Here is a 17,031-nt window from a genome sequence, read left to right as displayed (position 1 = left end):
AATAAAATAAAGAACACAATAAAAACATGGGCGTTTAGGTAGATTATAGAAAAATATAAAAGGAAAAATTCCTCGCATATTTCGGGAACATTGTCTCTATATTTATATTTATTTTTATAAAACTTTTTATTTCCTTTTTCCCTTATTTAAGTGCAAGGAAGTATAAATTGTTTGGAATTCACATCTACGCTACAACAACCCAGATTCAGTCAATTAGATTAAAAATAGATGAATATTAAAAATGAAAAGTATAAAAATACTATAATAGGTAAATTAAGTGATTCATGATTGCATAGTTTAACGATTAGTCATATTATTTGAATGTGCAAATATCAGTTGAAAAGACAATTTTATTGAAGTTTCTAAATTGACCAATTAATAGCAAAAGCCATATCTTTTGAAAAGAGAGAATAACTACCTTTTCAACACACAGACTAATTTACATGAGCCTAAATTACTTTTAAATTTTCAGCGAAGAATATTATTTTTTTTATGCCAATAACAATATACATTAATTTTCTTTAGAATTTCTCCGTTACATTTATTAATATCATGGAATATAGTTTTATTCCAAAAATTGTAAGATAGCATTTGAACACAATAATACATTAGTCTTATCGTATTGCACGCTTTTCATATAATTTTTGTGTTTACTGATTTCTCTTATTAACTATTTATTATTTTTTTTAAAGCACTAGCACATGTCCTAGTATTTGATACTAATTAGTATCAAGTATTGAAAAAGGAAGTTAAAACGTTATTGTATAGCAAGTTAATTTAAAGTTCAACTAATATATTAACTAATACAAATATAAAGTTTTTTAATAGTAAATATAACTGTTATCCTTGCCTCGAATTGTCCTATTCTTATTAAGTTTCCTCTTATTATTTGGAAGACTGCATTAAGCATTAATATGCTGTGGTATTAAGAAAAATCAGTAATTTTCACAAAAATACCATACTGGGTGGATTTAGGGCTTCCTCACCAGAAGGCAGCAAGCGCTGAGTCCAGAAGATATCTTCGATAACTCCGAGAAGCAAATTGATCGTCTTGCGAAGTCGATCTTTTCACAAAACACCTGAAAATCACATTTTTTTTTCACGTTTACATTAATATTTTAAAGAGGAAGTTATGTTACTTTAAAATACATACATAATATACATACATAATATAAATACATAAAATGTACAATGTAAATGCAGCAAGAAATTTGTAAAGATGATCAATATAAAAAAAGTGTGTGTGAAGTCCTGTGTCCCCGTAGTGGGGTAAGGGGCAGATGCATTATTCATACATCTGTTTCTCTGATCGATTTTCTTTAGGGACAAGTAGGTGATCAGCCTTCTGTGTCCTGCCAGACCAAGACATTTTTTTTTCTTCGTCTCCACCGGGAATCGAACCCAGGACCCCTCGGTTCTACGCTCACGCGTCAACCACTGTTTAAAGAGGAAGTTATGTTACTTTGATAAAAATTATCTTGGTACACTTCACATAAAATGTACAATGTAAATGCAGCAAGAAGTTTGTAAAGATGATCAATATAAAAAAGTGTGTGTGAAGTCCTGTGTCCCCATAGTGGGGTAAGGGGCAGATGCATTATTCATACATCTGTTTCTCTGATCGATTTTCTTTAGGGACAAGTAGGTGATCAGCCTTCTGTGTCCTGCCAGACCAAGACATTTTTTTTTCTTCGTTTCCACCGGGAATCGAACCCAGGACCCCTCGGTTCTACGCTCACGCGACAACCACTGTACGAAGGAGGCGGTCAAATAAAGAATGATCAATATAAAGAAGCAAAGAATTATCCAAATTGGTTCACCCAGGCAAAATACACCAATACATACCACATTTTTAAACCTACACTAGCACACACATATCCAATGACAAAAAGAAACACCAACCTTAAAATACTGCGGTATTTCTTCAATCAGTCTATGTATCAAGGTACCATTTGCGTACTAGCAATTTGCTGTTTCATCTTCTACCGAATTCAGTGTTTGGTAAATATAATAAAAGACACTTACCTTAAAATACTGCGGTATCTCTTAAATCGCTCTATGTATCAATGAATCATTCGCGTACAAACAGTCGGCCACATTATCCTTAGGTTCATTCAGTGTTTGGTACAATACATTACATCTTGATGTATCATACCAAACACTGACTGTATACTGTGACAAATAAATAAAACACCAACCTTAAAAGACTGTGTTAAGTAAAAAAAAAAAAACATTGACTATGCCAAAGTATACAATATGATAAAATACATCCAGACAAATAAAAAAACACCAACCTTAAACGACTGTGGTATCTCCTCAATCGCTCTATGTATCAATGTACCGTTTGCGTATAAGCAATTAGCAGCATCATCCTCCGGTACTGTGAGAGTTTGGTACGAGAATGTCGCTTCTCTTTCCATCTTTTTGAGCAATTCCTTTGCCTCCTTACTCGCGGCCACACAGAGCACATCTGGCCCCGCCACTGTTATGTATTTCTTGAGGTGTTGCGAGCCTTTTGCTACCTGTTGGATATAGTAATCATGTAACATAAATCTTAACTATAATTTTATAAATGCGAAAATAACTCTTTATGTCTGTCTGCCTGTATGTCTGTCTCTTCTTCACGCCTCAATATCTGGACCAATTTGTATGAAATTTGGTACTGATTAGGTAGTGTATATAAATTACTAGCGGTCCGCCCCGGCTTCGCCCGCGGTACATATTTCGCAATAAAAGCCTATGTTCTTCCTCAGGGTCTAAATATTATCTGTGCCAAATTTCATCAAAATCGGTCCAGTAGTTTATGCGTGAAAACCATATATACATACATACATACAAACCTTTCCTCTTTATAATATTAGTATAGATAAGCATGCAAATGTATTAAAAACAAAAACACACCTTGATGGGTGTACATGGAAATTCAGGGAAAGCTTCAGCAACAGCAATCGCTCCAGCCTCGTTGGTTGTTTCACAGATACCAACAAAGAATTCTTGTCCTATAATATGTAAAATTGGATATTAATTATGCATTTTCTACTCTTGTAATATATTATAAGCAATTAAGTTCAATGAACGCAAAGGAGCATGCTCCATAAAATTTGCAAAAGAAATGATATTGCACTGGCAAAAGCACACACAAACCTGTAAATAACACATCAGATCCCATAAGCTTAGCGTCAGGATCAGTTACTTCAATGACGGTCTGGCCAAGATCTTTTTCTAGTACATGCTTTAGTGCTTTCACCTAAAAATGTTTATTGATAAGTAGCATAGTCAAATATTATACCACTGGGCATTAAGCAAAAACTCGTAATAATAATCCCACCAAAAACATTTTCATGTAAAATGTTGCCTAGACGCCCATATGTGTGCGTCCACACTGAATGCGCGGTGGCGGCGGCCTAGGCGGGCGCGACGAGCGGGCGCTCGCGGTGGCCACACCGACGCGCGAGCTCAAGTAGCGGTTCGACGTTTTTCGGGTGTTGCAAACTTTGGACGATTTGCTATTTTTACTGGACAGTCCGATTTTGAGATGAGATCATTATAGAAGTTGTACACGAAATAAATAAAACAGAGGAATAACGGGTGAATCTTATATGAAGAATTGAGATTATACCCTACAAAATTACTGTGGTGTATATAAGTGTTTTAGATTGAATCGCACTTATAAATAAAGAAGTTTCACTTCAACAATTAAGTATTTACCGCTATTTAACGAAAAACAATAAAGGATATAATATAAGAAGTCGAGCGACAAGACCGAACTGGTTTGATACCCCCGCCGTCCGCGCATTGGGTCGCTTGCTGACTAGGCCCGTAGTGTGGCCAGAACGCGCGGATAGGAGAGTTTGAAAACTACGCGCGCTGGCTCGCTCATTACCGTCGCACTAGGCTTCCGCCATAGTCATTTCAATGTGGACGCAAAGGCGCGTTTCATACGTTTGATATTTCGCGCCCGCCGTCGCAACCGCGCTAGGCTCGCAGTGTGGACCTGCACTATGACTCGCACTGTCAAAAAGTTATCAGATCTCATGTAGAGCCAAGCTTCTAACACTACACGCCCTAACTCTACAAGGCCTAACTTCACAAACTCTACACCTTAGTCAAAATATCAGAGAGTTATATAGGTATAGTCAAAATATATGAGGGTTCAAAAAAACGTCAAAGCACTTCGAGAAAAGGTAGGTAGTGCCCGTGCGTTTCGCTTGGCTCATCTTGGTGGGGGGGCACTACCGTGCCCCCAGATAGGATGGATAACAGATAATATCTATTTTTAATTTTGATTAACATTACGTAAACCTGTTTCAAATACAGAAATAAAACAGGAATCAAATGTTCTATATACTGCTTACAGTATTTAGAACATTATGAGTGGAGATAGTACATATACTAAGCAAGCATTTCATAGACCCCAATAGCCAATTGTATCAACTAGTTAAAATTAGGTTAATAAAATGTCAAGGTGCAAAAAGATAATAGGTGATCTATGTACTGTATACCTATTATGAGTCAACCATAAATGAGCGAAAATTTTACTCAAGCCTCTTCTTAGATTATTATTCGTTATGTGTTTATAAAACACAATAAATTTAAAATAGAGATATGGCAATTGCTTGATTGAGATGTGTGTATGAGGATGAGGAATAACCTAGTAAAATTGTTTAACATACTTTTTCTAGTTTTACATATTAATGTATCCTGGATTACTGTATTGATATGCGCCTTTGACAAGCTGTTATTAACAATCAGTTATAAAAATTAGAGACAGAATTTGTTCAGTTAAAAAAAGTGTTACTTACTGCATGTTCATCTTCGGGTTTCTGTTTCGACAATAACGCTATTCCGTGGCACACTAACGCCAGATCTTCAAGTACCACATTTTCTGGGAATGCGGAACCCGTGTCCACTTCAACAATTTCTAAATTAAGTTCACTCAATAGCCTCACATAACAATCATGTTGGCGACGTGAATCTCTATAGTCCGCCCCGTCTCCTTTGCGTATTGTGTTTGTTACTGTGCTAACTATAGCATGAGTATACTCATGCATTTTGAAATCCATTATAGACTGCAATTACTGCCGGATAATTATCTTACCCCTTTGATTCTTAAAAATAAATGCACACCTAAACACCGATCTTAGATCTATACAATTTTTATGACTTGTATTTCGTAGCCCTCAATCGGCAAGCAATAATGACAGAAGCTGATAAATTTTCAAGTAACGTTTAACTTTTAAGTACACTAAAAAACCTCAACACAATAATAATTATTATATGCCGGTAAAACGTTTGTATTTTTTCAGAATTCCAAAATCACAACATCCTATCTTTCAAGTTTCAAGCTAATATTATAACCATAAATATTAATTGCTGCTTGCATGAGATGAAAATCGTAAATAGAGAAGGTACACAGAGTAGGGTACATATGAAAATTTGCACAGACTACAGTCGACATGGCCGGATAGGAAATGATCACAAAACAATATGATATTATGTCGATGAATATTAATAAATGATTTATTACTTTAAGGATTGGTCTCCACTTAGAGTCTTAGTTAGTTATTATAAGTATCATTCATTAAATAAAAATTTGAAATGTTAGTTTATCTGCTTCTAATAATGACTTACCATTTTTAAGTAAATAGCATTCTACCACAGCATTCTACCAACGCTTCTTTCAGCAAAATTTGCTATATCCAGTATTTCAAGTACTTTCCCTGTAGGGCCCATCGAAAATTTCCACACATCTATACTTCTATACTAATAATATAAAGAGGAAAAGTTTGTAAGTATGTATGTATGTATGTATGGTTTTCACGCAAAAACTACTGGACCGATTTCAAAAATTCTTTCACCATTAGAATGCTGCATCTTTACTAAGCAACATAGGCTATATTGCATTTTCAAAAAAATTAGAGATCCTTACCAAAAATGCAATAATGTAACCCAAGGTGTAAAAAAATCCTCAATAAAACTTATGTAATCGCGTGCGCTGCGGAATCTATTGAAGATAGAACAAAAAAATGTTCTACGGTATTATAGAATGGATCAATATCTACAAGAAAGTCCGCGATACCATATTCAGTAGTTATGTTACTACAACAACTTTTTTACGTTTTCGAAGTAAATAGAAGTGCCGACAGTAATCAAACCATGTTATCCATACACATAATATAAATCCTTATCCCATTAAATGATGTTTTATTATAGACTGTTTCAATACCAGCAAAATACTTTTTAAATGAAAAGAATTGGATATTCCATTCAAAAGATATAACGAATTTTTAAAAGTGTCAATCTACAGAAAATAGTAGGTATACTGTTCGTCTTGACGGAACACAGTGGGGTTTTGGTCGGTAGGAATCCGACATAACCCACGGCCCCTCCCCCGGAGGCCGTGGGTATCTATGAAAGATTTCCCCACTAAAACAAAAAAAAAAGGCCGTAGTGTGGGACGGGGTAAAGGTGATTTTCATGTGATTAAAAATTAAACCTATAGTCCGACCTATAGTAGACTTTTCACTGTAACGATATCGCTATCTATGCGGGTGAAACCGCAGGGCATTGCTAGTGATAATATATTATCACAACATGATATATTATCTTGGATCAAAGTATATTATAGTACGCGCAATTTGTAAAACGAATCGTGTACATTATGCATTATTTTGACAGGAATAGAAAATGCTGACTGTAGTCTGTGACATTAGTAAAAACGAGATGGCAATCTATTAGGCAAATAAATTGTAATGTTACGGGCTATGTAAATTTTGTAACGAGTCTTTAGGCTTCCGAAAATGGAAGGATTAAGCTGTCATCGATATTCACCTAGATATTGAAATATGCGCACACATGTATGAACAGTTAATTGTTGTACTCGTTCAGAAATTATAGACACATCCTCCCTCTCGCCCGGGGGATCTTGCTTGGATGGTTAGTTTGTACGTACTATGAAGGGTTGTCATATTTAACTTGACCCCTCGATCGATCCGGCGGGATGTTGACAAATAAGGGTTGCACCGATACACCCCTTCCCGTCCTTCACTCCTCATCTACCTGGAAAGATCTATAAATTCAGTGCTCGACTTGGATTCATCAGGTTGCAACGCTTGTGTAGTGAAAATTTAATTGGCAAGGACAAGATGGAGTACCTTCCTACTGAAATTTTAATGCAAATTTTTGAGCCCTTGACAGCAAAGGAGCTTTTTGCGTGCAGGGCTACGTGCCTACGCTTGAAAAATGTGATTGACGGCATCTTATGCAATGAAGAAATCTGGAAAAAATTTTGCACTACTGATTTCCCGTCCATGAGTAAGACCGCTCGATACAAGTCGAAGGAAATTTTGGAGTGGAGAAACATATACCGATCCTTGACCTTATGGGGTCGTCTGGAATTTGCTCAAGAGCAAAGGGATGAGTTCGCGCCTGCCTCATCACCGCGAGAGGAGATAATAGATTTCCAGATTCTCAAGAACGGAACCATTGGCGTCCACACCCGCAGCGGCGTGAGGTACTACGACGCAGTTACCACCAGAATGTTGAACGAGCCCTTCGTGCCTGGGAACTATCTGAAGTACATGGAAAATGAGTATGCAACCTTGTTTATGTGTTCCAATTTTCATTTGATTATCATGCGTAAGGTTCCACAGCGAACTCACATCACTTATGAAGATGTGAAAATGTTCACATTTCAGAACAACAATGTATATTTTGTTAATATGAATGATGATCTTGTTTATTTTGATCTGAATGATGTGGATTTAGAATGCTCTCTTGTGCATCGCTTTCCGAATGAGATAATTTCAATCGGTTTCCAGAACAACAATCTGAATGTTCTTTGCAATGACAAATTTATATATTCTGTTGTCAATAGACAATTGGTCTTGCAAAGTAACATTGTATTCTACCCCAACATGCTGGATGAATTTCATAAATACAACTTGTTAGACCATCTTGATTGGCGCATCTGTTTTGAGTGGATGGCACTGCTGCACCACCCAATTCCTCAAGGTGCACTGAGAGATATCATTACCATCCGCACATATGGGGATATCGTTTTTGTGGGAACAAATTGGGGTGTCCTGCGCATCTATTATAAGCCATACATCAATGATCAACTCGATTTGTTCAACTGCGACCCAGTTAAGCAGTACAATTTTATGGAGCCATATGAATGCCCAGTGCTTAGTACAAGCCCTATCATTCAGATTGATGCTGTTGAGATTGATGATGGTCACATTGTGGTTGTGGCTATGCCAAAAAAATTGGCCGTTTTGAAATTTACACATGACTTTGAATAAGTCATTGGTTCCACACCATTCCAACAGAGCTTGTAAGAGCTTATTTTATTTAAGAGATTTAAGACTCAAATGAAACACTCACAGCTTTATTTATTATTATTCAGATATTTTACAAAATGTTTTAATTATAGACTTATATTAATTTATTTATTGATCCAAAATGGTTCTTCTTATCCTATTAAGTTACAAAATCTGCTGCGGCAACGCACAAATCTTACAACGATCTCATTATTTAATGTTTACTTATATGTCTAGTAGCATAAGGAAAAAAAAATGTAGTAGTGTAGTAGATGATTGATGTTATTCCATTAATTAACTTAATTTATGTCATATATGTGTACCTACCATGATAAAATCATTAATTTAAGCTTTGATGTGATCATTCCATATGTATCTTAAAAAGATTAATTAATTGTATTGTATGTGACTTGATGTTAATGTTCTAGTCATCTTATCATAGTTAAGTCAATATCTCTGTGTTATGTTCAACAAAAAAGGGTTTTAAAAAAGATAATAATTAAAAGGGGCATTAAAAGAAAAGGGAAGAGGCGATTATTATCGTGAACTTATTTACAAACATAAAGATAGTCATTTTAAAATGAGGCCTATTTGGGCCTAATTAGGCATTGAATTAAATCGGATCCTGCTAGGGAAGAAAATTGTGATATGAATACAGGTTCGGATAATAAAGGTATTGGGAATCAGAATGATGTCATTTTTTTAAGATTTGTTTTTTCTACTTCCTATTCTATAACTCATAATTTAAATCCAAATATAGTAAATTTTATACTTATATGTATTTAGGTTCATAATGTATAAAGATTTGGTAAATGATAATTTATACAAACTACATTTATATTAACATTATTTAATCAAAACTGTAAATTTACCTATAATTAATTTTATATCACATAAATTTATCTTTTGATAATCCTGATTCTATTTTATTGATCTCTTTTAGCTATAAGTCTCAAACTATTTATATATATTGATTATTGTAAGATTTCAAGTTATGGTCCACAACAGCGGCTTTATTGTTTTAAAATTGTATATTAAGATATACCTACCTTTGTGAATATAAAAGTTTAAAATTATCTTATAAAAAACAATGGTGCTGCTTATAGTAGTTTATACATTGATGGGCCCCGAACCTCTATATTGTGTATTTATCTTAATGCCAAATATTACACTTAACATTTTGATGACTCTTACTAAGTATTACAATTCATTAGTAATATGACTAGTTTTTAAGCATTTCTATGTGTTACAAATGTATCTCAATGTGTTAAAAATACGGTGTTACAATGTAAGTCATATATTATGCCATTAATGTATTTAAATGGCTTCATATTGATATGTGTATTTTAGATCTCTGTCTCGAAGTATTGCAAACCATGCAAATGATGTATACCATGTGACTATGTTTTAGAATAATAAATAAATGTGAATAACAGCTTGTTTTCTTTTACCTTCCAAACATACACTGATGTCAACAGGGTACCTAACTGTTATTACTAATGTTATTATCTTATTAAACCATTTGATTAATACATTTTTTCTCACCCCTACTTTAGTTTGTGCCTTGAAATATAGGCCAGTCATCATTCAGAATTATTTTCCGTGGGTACCTAATGCTCGTAAGTAAATTTATCCATGGTGCATACACAGAAGTGCGACCACATACGACACTAATACATTATATTATAGGCGTGGGTATTTGTGTGGAAACCACAAAAAAATTAATAATAGGTTTATAAACTATCATTGATTAACAAGGGATAATTCTCGTTACTCTCAAGTCTCAACCGTATTGACGTAATTTTTTGCAGTAGGGAATTGCAGCTACATAGAAAATTGGCCTCATCTCAATCTGTCCAAAATACCTTTATGTAGGTATTCAAATCTCGTACTAAATATCAAAGAATTACACTTCAATTGTTACGATTATCGATCGTTCTCCTGAGTGATGAGTCCTGCATGGGACAACAATTAAATTTTATGATGATTAAATTGAATTATGAGGTAAACTTTTCAATTTAATGTGTGTACCTAGTACCTACCTACTAAATGGGGATGATGGATCATAGATGAGTTATAAAACAATAGCAACGAAACAATTAGTAAATACTAGCTGTGCGGTTTTACCCGCATTGCTTCGCTCCTTTTGGTCTTAGCGTGATAATAATATATTATAGCCTATTAGCCTTCCTCGGAAAATGGGCTATATAATACTGACATAATTTTTCGAATCGGACCAGTTGTTCCTGAGATTAGCGCGTACAAACAAACAAACTCTTCAGCTTTTTATTATTAGTATAGATGAGCATCAAGAGAAATCTTACTAAAAACTCGATGTTTAGTTCCCACCAATAGCTCCCATGATTAGACTCCCAGCTCGAATCTTGATCATGTACCTAGTACATAGGGGTAATTGCAAGGTGTCAATGTGTGTACAATAAAAGTATTAGTAGTTATGCCTATTCTTATTCTATGTACAGCTTGATTAACAAAAAAGCGAGTTACTAAAATGTTGCATAGTGTTTATGTTTCTATAAATTTAACTTGGGTATTCAAGCATTGACTTCCCCATAAAATGTAATCCTGTATTAATATACTACTCCTTGATATAAATTCTATAATAATATAATAAAGAATGGATTAAATTGGAACAGATTCACATCTTTTTTTATTCACATTGATCAATATTCTTCTCATCGGGAAAGTTATTCAGGACCTCTCGGTTCTGTGTTCACAAATTAATCACTGTATCAAGAAGGTGGTCTTACTACCATCAACAGTAGTTATGTTATGTTTACAACTTCATAGTCATTAATAGCTTTCTTATAAGATAGAAATAAAAGTAAAGTTCACATAATATATTGGTTATTTTTAAGATTATAATAAAATGACAATTACAATATTAAAAGAAAATAAATTAATTAAATATCTTCAGAAGTTTGCAGAGTAATAAGTCCTTGATATTCCATTTCTTTATACATAATATCTTGGTTCAGTGTATGTAAAGTATCTTGGAAACGTTGCCGCAGAGCTAGATTCTCCATACCAGCAATTTCAGTCTGGGTTCTCTGTCGACGTTGCTTTAATTCCTCAAGTTCAGCTCGAAGTTGTTCAATTCTAACTGTCATGTTCTCTTTAGAATCATCTCTATAGCTATATTCACTTTCTTCTTCTGAAGAATGTTCTAAAGCTTTCTTACTTGTGATAGTTGATGTCACATTGCGATTGTGATGTTTCGGCATCATCATGCTGCTGTGGGAGGGTTGAAACATCTCAGATTCAAACTCAATTGGAAATGACCGTTTTTGATCACCCAATCCTAGCATGAGGCTATTATCCGACATTCTATCATATGTTGACATGCGGCTATCATCCATTTCTACATTTATGTTCTCATCTTCGATGTCACTGTCACTGAGAGCTCCTCCAAATATATCTGTAGTTGAAATATTTGAAGAAGGCTTTGCAGCATGTGCAGTATCTTTTTTAGGTTCCTTCTTTGCTCGTTCGGCTTTTGGTTTCTTTTCAGCTTTTAAGGCAGCCTTGCTCTCTGCTTTACTTTTTGGTTCATCTTCTTCTTGAATAACTTCCCAAGTAACATTAACTGCTTCATTGTCTGCGCGTAGTAATCTCTTCACCTCCTTCTCGATTTCTGGACCTTCTACATACTTTTTCTTTAACGTTTTTCGAAAACGGCGTTTACGTACATTTTTTGTGGGTGGTGTTACACCATGAGGCCATAAAAATTTCTTATCTACTTTGTAAGGATCTTTCTTTTTGTTTTTTGTGGGGGTTTCTTCATCTGCTGGCTGATCTGGTTCCTCTTTACATATCATCATTTGGCAAATATCCGCTGATTTATAGAAACTTTTATTATCAATTGTTTTAAGTGATTCTATAATTGTTGGCATATCAACAATTTTTGCATGCATTAGCCAATGGTCAAATCGAACTTCTCCATGCCTCATATCGTTTTCAATTTGTATGGTGAGACGGTTTTTAAAATGTTCTCCGGATTTAAGAAGTTCCTTTAATGCTTTTGTAGGTTCTTCAGGTAATCTAAGAATGAATTGTGATTCCAGCTCCGCTGGATATTCTATTTCTCTTTTATCCCTGTTCATTGTGGATGTTGAAGTTCTTGTTTGTAGTGCTATTTTCTAATTTCGTTTTGGATCAGTATATTAACGAATTCAACAATTTACTTGTGGTGGACTTATTATAAAACCTCGATGTCTAAATGTAGTCAATTATAGCCAAGAAGCATTATATTATAGCTAATTTTAATCAATATCTAGAATTATTCAACAACTTGTTTGGAGCCACGGAGCGCAGGGCGCTGCGCAGTCGCTCTGCGCTTGACAAATTGACATTTGACAATTTGAAAATTGTAGCACAGACTACAGAGCCACAGACCCACAGACCTATAACCAGTATTCACCGTAGAGTGAGAATGAACCATAGAGGAGGCACTAAAATGACAAGTAATGCGTGAGAGAAATACACTTATGACTATAAAGCTAAGAGCAAGCGAGACAGAAACATTGTTTTTTGTTTCTCTCATGTTATGCGATTTCTTTTGTTGGGGACAAAGGCAGTTTGTCCCAAACAAGCGGCTACAGTCCATTGTTTTGCTAGTTTTCTGTTTTTTCTCGCTGTTATGTGACTTCAAAGTTTAATAAACATTGACAGTGATCTGTTTTAATCCGACTTTAAGTGAAAATATGGTGCGTTGTAGTGTGATTGGTTGTAAAAATCGGCCGGAACGAAGATTACCAAATATTACCTTTCACACGTAAGTAAACTTATTTGAAGTATATTGTTTTATAGAACTGGATATAGTTGATACATTTTCATTAACTCTAATGTGAAATTATCTACAAATATATAATATTTTCATCGAAATAGACGTAAACATTTTTTTGTGTTATCCGACTAAATTACGAAGTGTTCTTGTTGTTCAGGACGCCATTTGTTTTTACGTAGTTTCAAATTTATGGTATAATCATGTGATTAACATGAGGGATACCAGTACAGGGTAAAATTTTCCCCAAAATCGTGAAATGTTTTTTTTAATATTAAATGTTAATGTTTGTGTAAAGTTTGTTACACCGTTCGGTTTTCCGGTTCAGTTTTCCTCATTTGCATTGGTTTAAGTATTTTTTTTTCAATGTTGGTTTTTTTGTATATTCCAGGTTACGATGCACATCATAACGCTGAAGACTGCGAAGCTGGCCCTTCCACACGAGCTGCAGCTGCCACTGAAGGCAGCGAGGACGCTGCCCCGTCAGGAGAGGCCGTGTTGGAGTAAAATCCGAAAGGCCACCCCCCGCGCCTTCCTCACCGCGGTGCGGCGCGCTTTCGTCTGCTACTCGCGCGCACATTATCGCGGAACCTCTACCCATTTATTTCTACCGTCATTTTGCTGTTCATTTTCAAATAAATGTATTTCGTTTAATTTGCTTTTAATTTGAACAATTCCCAGTACTTTTTTATTATAAATAGGCACTAAAATGACAAGTAATGCGTGAGAGAAATACACTTATGACTATAAAGCTAAGTTTTTGATGTGAATATCAATTGAATACATTACAATATTTGCGTTCATGAGTAAAGGGGTTATAAGTTAAAAATAAAAATATTTTTTTTTTATATAATGTAATAAAAAATTTTTGTCTTTCGTAATTATTCCCGTATCTGTTTTATAACAATATATTATTCTGTCTTCTGATTTGAACAGAAGAAATAGCAATTAAAACCGCATATTCTGAAACTAGCAACTACTTGCAAGGGAATCACAACCTACAAGGTACTCCCCACGTCCTATGGCACAGACAAAGAAAAAATTGCTACAAGCAACATTTAAAGATACAACATAATAAAACAATTACCTAAGTTTGTTCGAAGCCCTCGGTGCGCGAGTCCGACTCTCACTTGACCTTTTTTGTCCTAATTTTACTGTATTTTCTATTATTATTTACCATTGATTGAAATGATATCTAAACTTTAGCCTTGTTTTTTTATAAAAAATATATGAACTGGGATATTTCGATATTTGTGGTTAATTGCGAGAAGTGTAAAAGCAAAAGTTGTAATAAATATTTTAAATACCTACAACTTTACCATTAAACTTTATTCCACAGTTATAGTTTTTTTTAATCCCGATCTCAGATCGATCGTATATAACTTTTCCTCTAATTTTTGTTACCTATATTCTCTTCCGTTTGAAATTGATTTCATTGTTCTATAATATTACTTTTATGTTTCAAAAGTTAATAAAAAATCATGTTGAACAATATTACTTTGTTAATTTCAAAAGTTAATATTATATTGCCCGGCTATATATTTTATACCCGTGCGAAGCCGGAGCGGGCCGCTATGTTTTTATATACAACGTTCACAGTTTTTCTGTAGTGTATTTACTATTTAGTATCAGCATTGCACCCGTGCGAAGCCGGGGCGGGTCGCTAGTTAAGTTAATAAATAACAAAATCTTTTCAAATCTGTCTTTTTCTTCATAAACCTATCTTACAAAAAAATACCCAAACATTTATAGATATTTTGCCAGTTTTTCGGATAAAAAGTTTTTGTAATAGTTGGCAACATTGACGTAAGGATTCGCCATCTCGTTCGGGTATACGCCGATGTCGTCTCTATAGTTCATTCTCACTCTACGGTATTCACAGACCACTTAACAAGTAATATTTCACAGACTAGAAATGTGGTAATAATATGGTAGGTTTAAAACTGTGTAGGTCAAGAAGCTTATATCTAATGCTACGGCCACACTACCTTACCGTCTACCGGGCTGTTACCGCAATAATTATGGCATTAAATTACCGTCTAAATTACTGCATGAACTGGTGTGGTTACACTACAGTTTACCTAGATATGTCGGTAATTATTGGCATTTACCGCAGCAAAAAAATATTAGTTAATAATTAATATATAATATGGTTTCTGTAATAATTCATCAAGGATTCTTTCTTTTTAAAAAGGATTTTTTTCTTTTTCAAATCATCTATTGTACTTGGAAATGATAAATTTTGTTTGATCCGACACCATGCATCATTGTGTACACTGCGATGTTTATATAGTTCTTCTGTTGGGTATCCCCAAGATCCCAAAGAGAAGAATTCCAAGAATTCCAAAAATTTGCACCATCGAGCGCTTTTTCATGTCGGTCGATACGTGCGTCGCCGGTGAGCTCATCATAGAATACAATTACTCCTAGCGGAGCTCATATTGCACACTGGACAAACGGTAGTGTGGCCGCATGGCGCATACGCAATAATTACGGCGGTAATCTTCTTTGATGTGCGAAAGAATACCGCCGCCGGAGCTATTGCCTACCGCCATTTGTCATATTGATTGGCATTGTAGAATTATGGCCATAAGTCGTGGTTACACCTAGGTGTTGTTAAAGTTGTGGAAATAATTATTGGCATATCACGGTAGTGTGGCCGTAGTATAATACACTGGAGATTTCAGTATGAACATTAACTTGTAACAAGAAAATATGACGTTGAATGACTCCTATATGTTTAAAAGTGAAACTTTTATTACATCGTCTCAAACTTTTTGGTCTGTGTAGCGCATGTCGCGTGACGGTCGGCTGCCGAGTAGGTTTAAGTTTTAGGTAAGTTTCACTTTTACCGTGGTTTCATAAAACCACACAACATTTTTTAAAAAGTGAAACTTTTATTACATCGTCTCAAACTTTTTGGTCTGTGTAGCGCATGTCGCGTGTATCGCGGCTGCCGAGTAGGTATACCTACTCGGCAGCCGACCGTCACGCGACATGCGCTACACAAAGCAGTGTTCGGAACCGTTCGAACAGTTTCACTTTTACCGTGGTTTCATAAAACCACACAACATTTTTTATCCCTTTCACACCTAACTTGGCAAGTTGGTGTGAAAGGGATAAAAAAACATACAGGCGTCATTCAACGTGACCAAATCGCGAAACATTGACGATTTAACGATCTGATCAAGCTATGTTGGCCATTTCGTGAAATGATCAATCATTTCATGAAATGAGCAAATTTACGATATGGCCACGACATTTAAACATGATCAGCTAGTCTTTGGTTTGTAGTTTTCTCTCAGCGTTGCAAAACCTACCGATTTTTCGGTAGATCTCCCGATATTAGCCCTCGTTTACCGAAATACCGATTACGAAGGCATGTCTACCGATTTTTTAGTTTGCCGCTGGTTTGTAGCAACACTACACTATTTTACTCTATGAACATGCTATGAACCCTGCCCATAGTCCATCTCAATCACACTTATTAACGACATTATTAAGCTATCCTTTTCTCGCGCATATTCTAATCTTATCGTCTCGCTCGATGCCAAGGGGAAGAACCTTGGTTGGCCGTATGCTCCAAATACTATAAATAAATAAAAATGGACTCTATAGATTCATAATACTAGAAGGGTTTGATAGAATACAGTAAGGGAAATCCCCTGTAAACATGAAATGACTTCTTTTTTTAAAACATTTCATATTCGATTCATTCTTTCTCGTAGAGCTCGTACGTATTTCATTTTGTTAGTGCGAAGTTAATTTTATAATGTTTGAGGAAAGTTCAGATTCTGGTGCTGGTGCATCGACCAGTACAGGTGTCAAGCGAAAGAAATATCAACAAAAATATAAAAAAAGAGTGGGAGTTACGACAGGAATTCTCTGCATGGTTGTCTTCACATTTAT

General features: G+C 35.0%; 2 protein-coding genes and 1 pseudogene across 2 annotated transcripts; 1 reads left to right on the top strand and 2 right to left on the bottom strand.

Moving 5' to 3' along the window:
* Window positions 1–257: 257 nt before the first annotated feature.
* LOC149910971 (N(G),N(G)-dimethylarginine dimethylaminohydrolase 1) lies at window positions 258–5,265 on the bottom strand. The gene is made up of 5 exons (XM_090101540.1): window positions 4,803–5,265; window positions 3,145–3,247; window positions 2,902–2,999; window positions 2,295–2,522; window positions 258–1,079 (listed from the first exon to the last, which is right to left on the bottom strand). The coding sequence occupies exons 1-5, from the start codon at window positions 5,061–5,063 to the stop codon at window positions 972–974; spliced, it is 798 nt and encodes a 265-aa protein (XP_089957666.1). The 5' UTR covers window positions 5,064–5,265; the 3' UTR covers window positions 258–971.
* Window positions 5,266–6,868: 1,603 nt separating this feature from the next.
* LOC149910970 (uncharacterized) lies at window positions 6,869–9,862 on the top strand. The gene has a single exon (XM_090101516.1). The coding sequence runs from the start codon at window positions 7,146–7,148 to the stop codon at window positions 8,301–8,303; it is 1,158 nt and encodes a 385-aa protein (XP_089957642.1). The 5' UTR covers window positions 6,869–7,145; the 3' UTR covers window positions 8,304–9,862.
* A 1,302-nt stretch (window positions 9,863–11,164) lies between these two features.
* Window positions 11,165–12,635, bottom strand: LOC149910969 (transcription initiation factor TFIID subunit 7 pseudogene; annotated as a pseudogene).
* Between the last annotated feature and the right edge of the window lie 4,396 nt (window positions 12,636–17,031).

This window comes from Colias eurytheme, chromosome 1, assembly GCF_061535395.1.
Source record: "Colias eurytheme isolate Ceu_HAF_F1 chromosome 1, ilColEury1 Martin Lab GWU primary, whole genome shotgun sequence".
In the NCBI taxonomy this organism is placed as follows: Eukaryota; Metazoa; Arthropoda; class Insecta; order Lepidoptera; family Pieridae; genus Colias; species Colias eurytheme.
Note: the sequence above shows the minus strand (reverse complement) of the source record. Positions and strands in the feature narration are given on the sequence as shown.

Coding starts and splice junctions, on each gene's coding strand:
- LOC149910970 (XM_090101516.1), top strand. CDS start 7,146: ATGGAGTACCTTCCTACTGAAATTTTAATGCAAATTTTTGAGCCCTTG.
- LOC149910971 (XM_090101540.1), bottom strand. CDS start 5,063: ATGGATTTCAAAATGCATGAGTATACTCATGCTATAGTTAGCACAGTA. Junction 3,248..4,802: donor AACCCGAAGATGAACATGCA/GTAAGTAACACT, acceptor AAACATTTTTAG/GTGAAAGCACTAAAGCATGT. Junction 1,080..2,294: donor AGATACCACAGTCGTTTAAG/GTTGGTGTTTTT, acceptor TGTGATTTTCAG/GTGTTTTGTGAAAAGATCGA.